The sequence below is a fragment of the Vollenhovia emeryi genome, unplaced genomic scaffold (assembly GCF_000949405.1).
Source record: "Vollenhovia emeryi isolate VEMERY1.0 unplaced genomic scaffold, V.emery_V1.0 DF939132.1, whole genome shotgun sequence".
NCBI lineage: Eukaryota > Metazoa > Arthropoda > Insecta > Hymenoptera > Formicidae > Vollenhovia > Vollenhovia emeryi.
In genome coordinates this window covers 1918236-1932184 of record NW_011967234.1, presented here as the reverse complement: position 1 = coordinate 1932184, position 13949 = coordinate 1918236, and the positions used below count along the sequence as shown (strand labels likewise).

General features: G+C 39.2%; 1 protein-coding gene across 1 annotated transcript in view; it reads right to left on the bottom strand.

Annotated features, from left to right (window-relative positions):
- The window catches only part of LOC105568028 (leishmanolysin-like peptidase), a 261167-nt gene that overhangs the window by 35394 nt on the left and 211824 nt on the right, over nucleotides 1-13949 (bottom strand). The window contains exon 4 of the mRNA XM_012023381.1: nucleotides 3549-3631. Coding sequence (XP_011878771.1) covers nucleotides 3549-3631 — 83 coding nt within the window. The remainder of the gene's footprint in view (nucleotides 1-3548; nucleotides 3632-13949) is intronic.

Here is a 13949-nt window from a genome sequence, read left to right as displayed (position 1 = left end):
TACCGACCATATCGTAGCGGGCATTCGACCGATAAACGTTACACGCGTGCTCGCCCCGTTTAAACGCAACTCCCTCCCTCCCTTCTCCCCCTCACTCTCACGCTCTCTCTCTCTTTCAAATCGAATCTCCTTTGACGCGTGCCCGACGCAATCCTGCGCTTGTATGCGTGGGCACCCCTGTGCACAGGTTTCATTTGATCCGATTTCACTCTGCATTCTGAGCGACAGGCATTACATTTACCTTTTGTGAAGACCGACACGAATTAATGTGCTGCCCGTCCATAATCCGGCATGCATTGTACACGATATTTCGACGCGATTAATCTTTGGAAAGGGAGCGGGAAGAAGGGAGGGGGATTGCAAATAAATAATGTAATTTTCTTAACATTTCATGAAAAGTGTTTATAATATTAATTTTTTTTTCTATAAAAATATTTCAAGGTAATTTTATAAAAATTCTGTAGCCACATACATTATAAATTGTGCAGAAATTATATTCAAGCTCAGGAATTAACAAAAAATGCGGCAATTTCTCAACTAAATCTAGTAGTAATGTATCTTTCAAATGGTTCGCAAATAAAAGTTTTATAATAAAAATATTTTGCATCTAAACGATCGTTACATTTTTGTAACAAAGATATATCCATGGAAAATTGCTTCTCGCTCTGATTGAAAATCATATTTTCTTTTAGGTGGAACAGCTTGAGAAATTGTTGCGACTACTTTAATCTTGTATCAAAGTTTAAAAAAAATAAAAGAAAGAGAGAACAGATTTTCAACATTGTCCATGAAAGTAACGAAACGTAAAATCCATGTCAACGACATCGTATCTCACTGATTCTTATATTATTTTCTGATACTTGCCATGGTTCAACAACCTTCCTTTGTTACGGCAGAAATCGTTGTATTTCTATTGTTACTAGAAATGTACACACAAACCGTTTCTAGCACATTGTGTACAATGCTCCGTTCGACATTCCTTTTCTATTGTAGCGCAAAGTTAATCCCGCTAAAGCAATTTCCCCGATTTACTTATATAGATGCATTCCGTTTGTCAAAAATCTTGGTGTACGCGACTAGCACGATGCCATTCGCGCTTTCGGTCTTCCGGAATTTGACATCTCCATTCGCGTGGCTACTCGATCAACTCTATTGAACATACTTTAATAGCAAATGTCTTATCTCCGGTTTGCACCGCAGCCGTGACGGGAACTAGTATATAATGATACATAGGAGATCGATAAACGCGCAAAGTTTTTCGCGAGCAGGCAGCTGACACGCGAAGATTACCACCAGTTCCCGCCTGGATTTTTATTGGCAGCAATAGGAACGAAAGTTGGCAAGAGATTGATGTATGTGCCCTAGAATCGAACCCGCGTTCTCCTCCTTGTCTTATTTTACTTCACGCGTTTCTCTCTATTATATCCGATAACCGGCTTGCGCCTCTACGTATCTCTCGTAAACTCTTCTCTTTTATTCACTGAACGTCAACACTCTATCAGGATACGAAATATACGCTTGAGTACGATAAATTAAAGAAAGCCGCGCTGCGCACGTCTATTCCGATCGATCGAGTTTGCACTGACCGCGGCTTACGCGGAGGGTGGCCATCCCTCACGTCATTTTCACCCTTAACACCCTTTGCTTGCGGCAGCAATAAATACCGGAAGCGCGAAGCTTCTTTTTGCCCGGGACATCCGTAGGCTTAGATGGGGGAATAATCGCTTATCAAGTATCGCCTATACCAGCGCTTCTGTCAGGCTGAAATTATGCGTTTCATGTACATACACGTAATTTTTATATCCGCAGGAGAATTGATCCGCACAATCCTTTGGACTGTGGAACGAATCCATAGACTTTAGTTGAACATTACAGACACTTAAAAACATTGAGGAAAAAGAGGAATAAAATGTAAAGAGTTTAGATGTATAAGTGCTATATAACTGCAATATTGATAGTAATAGATAGAAAATATATTATAAGTTGCAGTGATACATAATAAACGAATGATATTGGGAGTCATACAGAAGAGATTAAACAGATAAACAGAGATACATTCGCGCACACTAGTTACTGTTACGGGGATGTTGTTCCGTTTACGAGGCCAAAGTGATATCACTGATGCAAGAAAGCTTAGTATCTTGAGTTACATTTTTGCACCAAGTCATCCACATGCTGGACCATAAATCCGTAATCACGGCAAACTCATTGTTGCTACACTGTCTTCGCGAATGGCTGCTCACGCGAGACAATTCGCGCGTGGTTTCGGAAATACGTGCCAACATCGCGGTGAAAAGTCATGCCTCGTTAGAAACACGGGAGGAATGTAGAGCTTGTTTACAAGCGCAGAAAACCACGTAACTATGCAGTTATGTGTACACGCGACTTTATGTCCATGCACTTCCATGTGTTCTATTTATCTGGTCGGCGGACACGGATGCATTAATTTAGGTTGCTAGCGTATCTGCGGCCAAACTACGCCCGGCTACTGCGTCCGGAAAAGGGTCAAGAACGAACAGCGAACATTTATCTCTTTCCGATGTGTCTGGCAACACAGCCGATGCCGACGTTATTGCAAAAAGATTTCGCGTATATTAATATATTAACTTTTCATAGGAAATTTCATATCTCTTATACATTTTTGGATATGTCGAGTTCAATTTAGATGGCACTCGCACTTTTGGAGAACTAAACTCTCATAAAACTGCAAAATAATAATAAAATCCAAAATAAAGGGAATAAAAAAATTAATCCGCTTTAGTACCTTCGATGAAAAATTTAGAATTAACGAAATTAATTAAACAATAGAATCCTCATCGCTATGCCGACCAATTACTTTTCCGTTATTTTATCGTAGCAGCATATTGGATCACGACAAGTATGTCACGTTATAATGCCGTATATAAGACCATAATAACGCCAGTACGTGTTTCCAGTGGTAAATTCTCAGTGGTAAATCAGATGAACGGTAATGCGAACGCGCAAATACGTGCGATACATATTCACACGCTTTTAGCTTAACATCTTGGTCTCTATGCAAATAAACGCCACGACTGCAGCCATACGCGTACGTATGTGAAAATTAAAAAAACGGTCTTCGGATTATACCTAGTGTTAATATCTTTCCTCTATTTTTTATTTCCGACACCTTTTCGTCTTAAAAAAATGTCTACTTTTCAATCATTAGTCTTCTGTTACCGAGACTTAATGTGTTTATAACTTTTTCTAAAGTTACTTGCCCAAAGTCTTATAAAAACTAGTTACAAATTATTTAGCCTTCTAAGTCTTCTAAAAGATACTAATATTCTATTCTTTTTGCCTACTAAATAAAAGTTTCCGAGGAGCGAAAAATATGATCTATAAATGTAAATAATATAGTAACAATTTATTAATGACGTCATTTAATGTCGTACTCTAAGCATTACAATGTATATTCAATTTGAAAAACTAGCACTCAATGTAAGCAGGAAAGGCGAAACGTTGTCTAAATTAAAATCGCCATCGGTTGCAAAAGAGAAAATATCGTAGGATAATCAAGAAATTCTCACCTGTTCAACCTAATGGTGCTTTTCGTCTCCCGCACCATCAATGCTCGTTCCCAAAAGTGCACAGCCTCGGGTAAAATAGTATTCTAAAATCAAACGACAGACAGATTTTGAATTCGATACGGGGACAATGCATATATTATACAATACATCGTATATCCAATAGACAATATAATGCACGATACATCGGAAGAAAAAATATACAGCGAGTTCCGTGTACGCAACATAGCCTTAATTTAAAATATCTTTCCTCGAAAGTATGTGTGTAGGTGGAAAAAAACTGAATCTCTTTGCGAAAAATATCGGCCGCGTTATCGTTACGTAGAGAGTGAAGATAACAGATCCATTAACGCAACATTTTGTATTTAATATATTCTGTTCTCTGTCTGCGAAACGCCCATTGCCAAGCAAGACGCGGAAACATAACGTGGACGAAATCGCGTACAGAGAACGAGCGGAATGGACGACGAAAAACACTGAAAGAATGAAATAATGCAAGCTCCCAGATGGAAAAAGCGCCCGGTCTGATTTTATGAAGTTTCGCCGGCATGTAACAACAAAATTACTTTCTATAATGCGCCCTTCTATAATGTACACGCAATCGCGGTCTTGTGAGAACGCAATGCTTTTTAGAGTTTAATCCTAGCCAAGGGTGTCGGATTGTGCGCGAGTTTTAATTCGCTACGTCAGACGTACAAAGTCTAACATCGATCCCAGAGAAATATCTCTTTTTCTACACATTTATCATGATTACACGCTAAGTAATCATGTCGAATAACCTATCCCACGAAATTATCATAATTGTCACCAAATTTTTTACAGGAAGGATATTTTTGCGAGATATAAAAGATTAATAGAACGCTAATAAAATCTCGTATCCCATGAATAAAGTAATTCTACCATAGAATTAACGAACACATGGCTTTATATAAGCAAAATGAAGTTGTGTCTTTCGAATATATTATTTTTATTATAAATTTTGCAACACTCAAATATAATGTTCGCAAAGAAATGAGAAGAAGTATAAAAATGAAAGAATTCCCCGAGGATAAATACGAGACTAAGGGGATGGAGAGAAAACTCGTCTTGCGTAACATCTTTTACAAGAATTATAAGTATCTGAAATACCGATAAATCTCAGATATTCTCCATCACTTTTTGTCCCCCCTTCCCCCGGAATAAGATTACATAATTTTGTACCATACTTAGTGAACAGTGATAATTATCTACAGGAAAAAGCATTTCAAATTACCAATAATTTCTAGATGTCTAGACATACTATAAATATCATAGTTTCAAAACATTCAAAGTTTTAAAATATTCCATGAAAAATTAACTTTATAATTTTCTGATCGTTTTATTGCCTTTCTATTCCAAATATCTTATGTATAATTTCGATACACAGTGGTCTTATTATTTTGTTGCATGAGATTGAATGCCAATTCTTTTATCAAATAAAATAATAAGACATACAAAAGATATATTTTTCGTATTATTAGAAAAATCAAGATAATGAGCTTCATGCTCCTTTTCTCCCCGGCGTTATTTTTTTATTTAAAATAGATCGTAGAAGAAGAAAAAAAATGTTACGTATTACTTTCGGCTAGCATTACTTAAACACATAATCGTTACCTGAGAGTGTGTGATTAAAGCGACGGTACGCGCAGAAAAAACTTTACATTCGAGCAATTGCACGCCACTAATATCGATTTAGCGGTGAGTGCTTGATAATTAAAACAGACTCGAACCTGCGTAAGCGGTTGATTTTGTCTGCAATTATTTTTCACTGATTGCATTGCGGAAGAAGACGGACCGTTAACAGTCTCGCGTCCTTCCATTACATTTTCTTCCTATTTACAGGCGCTGGGTGGGAAAATAAACTGTCGCATTGCCAGGAAATTATGGTTCGATATTCCATTTGTGATAATAACACAAAGCCGTTTCAGAAAATAACAGAGAGATTCTATCGCGATGCAATCTTTTAATGTGAATATGTTTAAACAGCAGTGTGATGGTCATGGCATAAACCTCGTAAAAAAAAAACATAAAATAGAATTCACGAGACAGAGTGTCAGAAATATGCGTGCCAATATTCCTGGAAATAAACAGAAAGTCAAATACGTAAAAAAAATTTCTGTTAGCACATGTCACATGCAATATGCCTGTTTTAAATCATCACCAATCATGATATATTTTATTACATAAAACATTGAAATAGTTTTTTTTCTGGTTTTATTTACCACAGATATTGAATTATATTTTAACACAGATATCATTAATGACTACCAAAATTCATCAAAATGAATCTTCTTATTCCTAAATTAATTGTTTCTAAATATATAAAAAGTATCGATATCGTTTTAATAATTTTGAAAATTATTTAACATGCTAAGGGACATAAGAAGATATTCATTAATTGATTCTGATTAATTTACAACTTATTTATTCATCTTCATACGATCACACCGATTGTCGATGTAATTGTATAAATGTATTGCAACTTTTTGTATATAGAACTACTCAGAAAGGCTATTTTTTTCGAAAATTGAAATTTTTGACAAATAAATTCTCTTTGCGAAGCGGGACGGTAAAATATAATTTTATAACAAATTCGTCGTCGTCACGTTTAATTGGCTGCTATAATAATAACGCTGCCGTGTTGGGGAAATGCAGCTGGTGTATTTAAACAGTGACAAGTAGCGAATTTGCGGAGGAGTGAAATTGTACTGAGCGATGAAACTGTTCATGATGGTAACCTATTTAAGGAAAAAGCAGACGGGGAGAAGTGACCGCAAGAACGCGGAAAGGGTGGAATACAAAATTGGACGCGGACAGATACAGGGTCCAATGTTTGGAGGCATTTTGTGCCTCGTTACGCTCGATTTCCGCGATGAATAAATCGATACGCGCGCGCCGGGTAAAATATAAGAGGGAAAAACCCCCGACTCTCCATGACTGGCGGCATCGCTCTCTTTTTCTCCCTCCCTTTTTGTCTATTTTTTTCCATACTCATCGGGCGGTTGCAGTTGCGGCTGCAGCGCACAGCGAAAAGAGGTAGCGTGCAAGATGGGAAGAGAGATGCGCGACAACTGGCCGATTATTGTTGACAGAGACGACACACGGGTGCTCTCGCAGAATTATTCACGAACCGTCGCGCGAGGCCGAATTCAATTTGGCGTTGCGTCAACGCTCACTGAAAAAAAGAGAGACGAAACGAGACGAACAGCAAGAAGGATGGAAATGCTGAAAGGGCTGCAGAGGAGGATGAGGGACTCAACAGAGGCCTGGTCTCTCTCTCTCTCTCTCTCTTTTGGTTTTTCGGATTCGCAGATCTGGATCCTGCAACCGTGCTGCATGGTGGATGGTAGCACGCTCAGGTCCCTGGAAACGACCTATTTAACGTACGCGAATGCCAGCTGGTTCCATCGTAGAATCGCGAGCGATTAATTCGGCCTGCTGGGTTTTATTTCACGAATCCTGCATGCGTAATATGTCCGGCCATTTCGGAAAAATACGATTCTGAAAATGAGAGCTCGGCCAACGACCGTGATAATTATTAGCCAGCTCGCGACGTCGGTTCTCGACCTGTCCCATACTGACGGCGGGAAAAATGATGGACATGCTAGAACATTTTATACGCGTACAATACGACGTTGCGAATACATCTGAAAAGTTTTTCACGTGCGGGATTTTGCACGGTAACGGAGAGAGAAAAGATGCTCTTAGCCGAGTGCATCAACGGATTGAAGCGGAAAGGAAAATAATCCGTGCTGAGATCGCATCTTCTACAAAATCGCTTGCGCGATTTTTATCCGTTACGATGGGATTTTGCGGTAACGTGGATAAACACGGCAAGATACACCTGTCAAAACTTCCGCACTATCGTTCCACAGATAGTAACACACAAAACGCAATATTATTTTATCTCTCGATATATACAGGGAACTTTGTCAAAAAAAAAAAAGAGAGAATTCTATCGTCATTCGACGTCGCCAATCCGCGAAAAATTTTGCGGCTAAAAATTCCACAATCTTCGGATATATAGCGCGAACTCGAAAAGGTGACATATGTGTATTTTTCTCGATAAACCAGCCCCGTAATTTAATTAACAACTATTTAAATGAAACGTTTATGAAGCTAATTCTCAGCAGTTTCTACTTGGGCAGAAAAAGGCCCTGATAATTTTACGTTTAAAATTTCAAAGTTGCGATCAATGACGTTCTTTATCTTAAAACTTCATTAATGAAACCCGACACCCACCGACTTGAAATTTCTTTCTTCCCGCTAACGACGTCCGCGCTTTATCGGCCACCGTGTACAGCGCACCCCGCGAGAACCGTGTTATAAGTTCCAACGAATTAATTCTCCGGTGGGAAAAGCGCGGCGGTGGCGGCGTCGGCGGGTCCAATTTTTCTTATGGCCGGGCATGAATTTCAGCGCGCACTGTCCATTACGCCATGCCCTTTATCCTCGTTAACCGGCATTCCTCCCTGCCGGTGCCTCGCCATGTCCCGTCGAGCGTTCCTCGCATCGCGCGACGGGATGCCGAGCGTCCTTCTCCCCGCCGTCTGCCGCGCGCGTCTACGAGCCTCCGCGTCGCGTTTATCACCCCACACAGGAGGGACGACGTTCGCCTTTATCACAATATTGCGTAACTCCCGCGGCCTTATCAGTTGCCAGCCTTTTCCGTCGTCGGGAGAGGATGAGTAGCTTCCTGCGAGGGGTACTATCTGCGCGCGTAAAGTCACAACTCGCGCTATGATGAGCGGTGACGGAAGTAAGTACCTTTCAGCGAGTAGTAAAATTTCGAAAGCAAAATTAGACTTGACAAGTTTTAATCTTTTTACTCCCATTTATATTCGCATAGATATAACTGAGATAATTTAGTAAAACAGAATAAATGTTTTCATCTCTTTTCTCTCTCCGCGAGCTTTTTCCTTATATACTGTAATATACCGATCAAATTTCGTGATCAATGTAAAAATATATGTAGGTGAGCATATCGAATTCAAACCATATTACATTATTTATTAAGCTGACTGACAGCATCATTATGCCGCGAGAGAAATATCGAGAGATAAATACGAAAAATCGATAATAATATCCTACAAATTTGATGGAGATTAAAATATTATATTATTTATTTATTTAATTGTAACTATGTAATTTTTAAGTTTCATTGTATTACTTTAGATGTTAGCAACTAGTAGAACAAATTCTAACACTGTCGCTACCACGCTGTTACTACCTTCTCTTTTCATCACACGAGTTGTAGCAACTCTGTTTCAGTGCTTTGACGTACCGTCGTCGAGGCAATCGAAGTAGTCGTTCGTACTAGGACACCTAGTGACAGCTTCCAAGCTAAAGTTTGATGTTACGTCGTTGATGAAGTAATTCCTTTCGCGTCATGTTCGAAAGCGTATCTGCGTGCGAGCAATCAAGCGGCAAGTTTCCAGTATAACCGCTCTGCCGCTTGCTTACAGTCGCAACATTGTTTAGAACTGTGCGAGACCTCAAAATTGACCATTAAACTTCTGTACTCGGACAAGATTTCTCATTGCAATGAGTAATTTTGTTAAAATTCTACGAAACAAGAATTTTCAAGTTCCACATTCATATCGCGCTCATACGACACTAGATACATGTAAAAAAAGTTATACTGTTCAAGTCTCAACAGGCGTGTTTCAATTCTTACCAAAATAAACAGATATCTCCCTTAAAAAGTAAAAACTTTTAAAAAACTATCAAAACAATAATTGAATGTTCCGCGAAGAAATGAAACATATTAACGGAACGAGTAGCTTTACAACAGCGATCAGCTGACACGTTAGCGGCATGACCGCGTAACTTGACGATCGCGGACCTTTACAAGAGGCCCTGTTTAGGGCGTCGAATCTTGTGGCCACGTTGAGGATGTACGGCAGATCCCGCGGCTGGTCTTGCTTTATCGAGCTTCGTACAGCTAGTTAGACGTCGGTATTAAATGCAAATGCCAAACGCCCATTTAAATTTTAGATGCAATTAGATTCATTTACTCTCCCGGGGGCGGCAATTATTCGACTTACCGCGCAAAGTCGGCGGCCGGGGAGGAGGGAATCGTATCGCGGTGAAAATTTTCTGAATAAATCAAGCGCCGGGCGATGCACGAATCCCGCAGCTGACCTCGCGCGCGCGCGCACCCTTGCCTCCACTTGACGCTACGGGTGCAAACGGCCGCGGCATGCTCTTCGCGATTTACGATCTCGATAACCAGCGTTTTATTCATGGAGTGAACGCTCGTTGCCGTTCTGGTGACTAAGTAGCGGCCGGTGCGAAAGAAAATAACGTATGCCGGAAGACGAATTGCTCCGACCCGTTGTCACCGGCAATTGGTGTGAATGCGGTCTCGGGCCGAGGAATGTAACGTGAAAGAGAAGATATTAATTAAACAAGATTTTAAACGTGTTAAAATGGAAAATTCAAGATAAGCGTAAAGTCGCGTAAAAATGTGTATTATATATTTGTAATATTTGCTCTTATATAAATATAAGCTCCTTCGCAATACTATAAATATGTTATCATGGGATACTTAGTCTGGAGATAATATTCACGTACATACATGGGCAAGAAGTTGAATTTGGTGGAGATATTGCAGGGTGAGAGTCGGTATATTATTACAACTCTCCCTCGCTGGAGTTCCGGACGTCACATCGTGACAGTCTGCAACCGCACATCATTAAATACATGCGAGGTATTAAGATCTGGTTTCCCTCAACCACCGATAGCTGTCCTAAGTTTTAACAGCATCATTTGTCTACCCAAGTTCTCTCACGTACACGGATTAATAAACCTCGTATACGTGGACTTTGAGCCATGTATTATTCCATCGTAATAAGCCTGCATACGAAAATCACTGCCCGATGATGAATAAGTCTCTTTAATTAGTAAATACTACTTACCGCTCTCCATCGCGTAATAGTTATCATTATTGCGAAATTACAAAGTGGTATTTAGGACAATTGAAAATAGCATTCTAGAACGAGTTACCCGATATCTCGCGTGTACGTGTGCGGGTATGATCCTCTTAATAGTATCAGCTATCAAGACGGTAAAGAGCTTTCGAGAGGAGCGCGACTTTGCTTGCCTTTGCGAAAACGGCTTTCCCTCCACGATATCGGAAATTGTATTTTACGAGAAGAGCCTGCTTTGCGGCGCAAGAGTAAAGAGGTAAACGAGACTGATAGCCCCCACAAAGAGAATATTGATAAATATTAAATTACAGGTTTAATAAATATATTAATAGGATCATTGCACGCGCATACGTGAGCTGTGATGACGGAAACCGCTAATATTACCAGCGATAGTAAATATATCCAAAAATCCGAATTTAAGGTGATGTGTAACAAAAAATTCTACAATTATTGTCAAAACAAAAACACTTAAACAGAAAGTATTGCAAGACCAGTGAATACATAACATGAAGGAGCGTACATGATATATTTTTTTCCTACGTATTTATCCAAGTTCATTATCTATTTTATATAATAATATACGCTCGCGCCGTGAGCAAATTGTGAACGCAGTTGCAATCGCGTTAACGCGTCGTGCAATTTACAAAATTTATTTCGGAATATATTTGTTGACGAGTTTTCGTAAACCCGGGCAGTTTACACAACGACTGGCCCGTCAAGTTACCGTTTTTATCCGACTAATTATTTCCATTGATCCGACCGCCGCTCCCAGTGCAGGAGCAGGAACGCGCACTCTGCTCGTGTTGTTTCATGCGCAACGCGTATTCGCAAATAAAATCAACAGGACAGAAATAAAGGTAAGGGGGGGGGGAGGGGTACTTTCGCGATACAGCTATCGGGGATATGTGGTCGCGAGTATATTATACGCGATGCGCCTGCACGCCAAGCACGCGCGTAACATATTCACGGGTACGCCAGGTTGCAAATTATTATTTAATTTTACCTTGTTGCGGCTTAATCTATCTACCGTCACCGAGATACCGCTGCTGTGATTATACGGCAAAAAGTCGCGAACTCGTTGTCAAAACTCGTAGTTTGAATTCAATTATCGCTGGCGTGTAAGTTGGATAAAAACTCAATTTTCCGCATCAATATAATTAGCCCGCATTCTTCGCTGCACCTGGTGTCCATTAAATATCCCGAATCGCAACAAACAACAAATTTTAATTAATTTTGTAGCCGACCTCCTGCAATTTAATAACAATAAATACTGGAAAAGAACTCATGTATGGACAAATTAATTTGGTAAAATATTGACTGAAATCACATTCGAGATACATGGGCGAAAGAGAATATTGTATGACATATGTCTCGATAGTGTGTGACGAATCGATACACCTGCTTGCAAATGCTTCAACTTGTTTACACGTTTCCGTTTCCGTTGGCCAAAATCCAGAACTCACAATTGTCAGCTATAAATCCTAACCCTGTGGAAATATATTATTCGACCATTTCGTGAAAAATTGCTACATTTAAAGTGTACAAATGTCTTCTCTGTAGCGTACACTCAGCTATACCGCGTCAACATTTATAAGATACATAAATGTCTTCTTTCGAGTATACATTAAATTAAGAAGATCGTCAGTTCGGTATTAAATTCCTAACAAATACTATAGTATGCTGGTCCTTTTTCAATATTATTATTACACGCAACAACGGCAATTAACTGAAAATTGTGCTTTTATCACCAAAGGCATATAGTGATATAATAAACGGAGAAACAGATGAAAACACGGTCTGCGAAAAATGCAATTCCTTTAGAAGGGAGCACGGACGGCAGACATGCAGCAACCCTCGATGACGAATTTAAAGGCAAACTCGTGCACGTGTGCTTTAACTCCGCAAATCCATTTCAGGCTGGAATCGAGGGACGTCCGCGCGTTAAAAGGTAAAAGGTGTACATGTGGGGATATATAAAAATACGCTTTACAACGCATTTGACGACATCTTAATCGTCAATAATGCAAGAACCTGTCATTTCGTTTATCGACGCGAACATTGATTTATCCATTTATAGGAACATAAAAACACATTTAATATTATTTAATTTAATTCTACAATTTTTTTTATCTTTAATCTGTCTCGAGAATGTATAGAGCATCTTGTATATTTCCTGCATCTTCGCGTGTATTATGAGTATGCATTCACCGACAAATTATTTGCCAGAATTAACTTTCGCGACGTGTGCAAACATTAAGGTTACATTTTCATTTACTTCTCCGATGTCGGAGAATCAAATTATTATCTTGTTAAATAGTTATTGCCGGTCGAATTTCCCCGAAGTATGAGAAAGTACATCGTGTAAAAGAACGACAGGATTTCGATATGAAAATATAGTTTGCTCTCATCCAAAACTACGTTATGTTACATAATACCGACAATTAATCATTAATATTAAGATAACGTATTGCAGAGGTGTAACAATAATGCAAAACGTGAGATACAGGGATTATGAATATTCATTCGCTGATGAAATATAACTGTTGCGCTAATACGGATCGTTTAAATCCGTTTCCGCACTCACACTCGCGGAACTCATTCAATATAATTCGCCGTATTAATGTCAGAGCCAAACGTGAGAGAGCGCAAAGTGGTAGTATCTGTCGCGACAACTGTTCCCGACACACTGTTTTGCTGCTTTAGTGTACATGACTCGGCCGACAACGATCGCGAGGCGATAGGCACGGAAATGCAGTATGCGAGCGTTTAACGCGGCGGAGGAATTAATTTAAATAGCATAGTTGGCTCTCGTAGAGTTGCCGCGTTAAATTTTCTCTCAGACCTTAGAGTTTGGTCGCGAGAGAAACTTATTCCTTAATCCAACCTAAATCGTTGAAGTCAATAATTTCTTGTTCACCATTTCATAGATATGTGTAAAGAGATTAAGCTTACAATTAGTATTTTACTATACTTTTTTGATAAAAAAAGTTTAATATTATTGAGAATATTATATCCAATCTGTCTTATAATGACACACTTTAATTAGATGTATATTGAAAAAAATCTAGATTTTTTATTTCTTACATACGCGCAATAATTATGCAATATGTATATTTACCGGATGCATCCAGTGAGTTTATTATCATGATAATAAACTTACACACGTGCGTGGCAAAAGAGAGGTTTTTGCTTTACAAAAGCAGAGCTTATTTATTGCGTTTAGTTGCACGAAAAGTCCCAAGATAAATGTGTCACAGTACAATGTACAATAGTCCTTGAAAAAAAACTTATCACAGCAAAACATATATAACAAAACGACCGACAGGATGATCGCGCCATCTTTCTCCATAATGTTCATCGATCTCGACGCGAAAAAAAAACTATGCCATTGTCTCACGAGTCAGGGGGTAAAGATTTTCGCCCAGTAGAACTTTCTTTTTTCGTACTTTTCAAG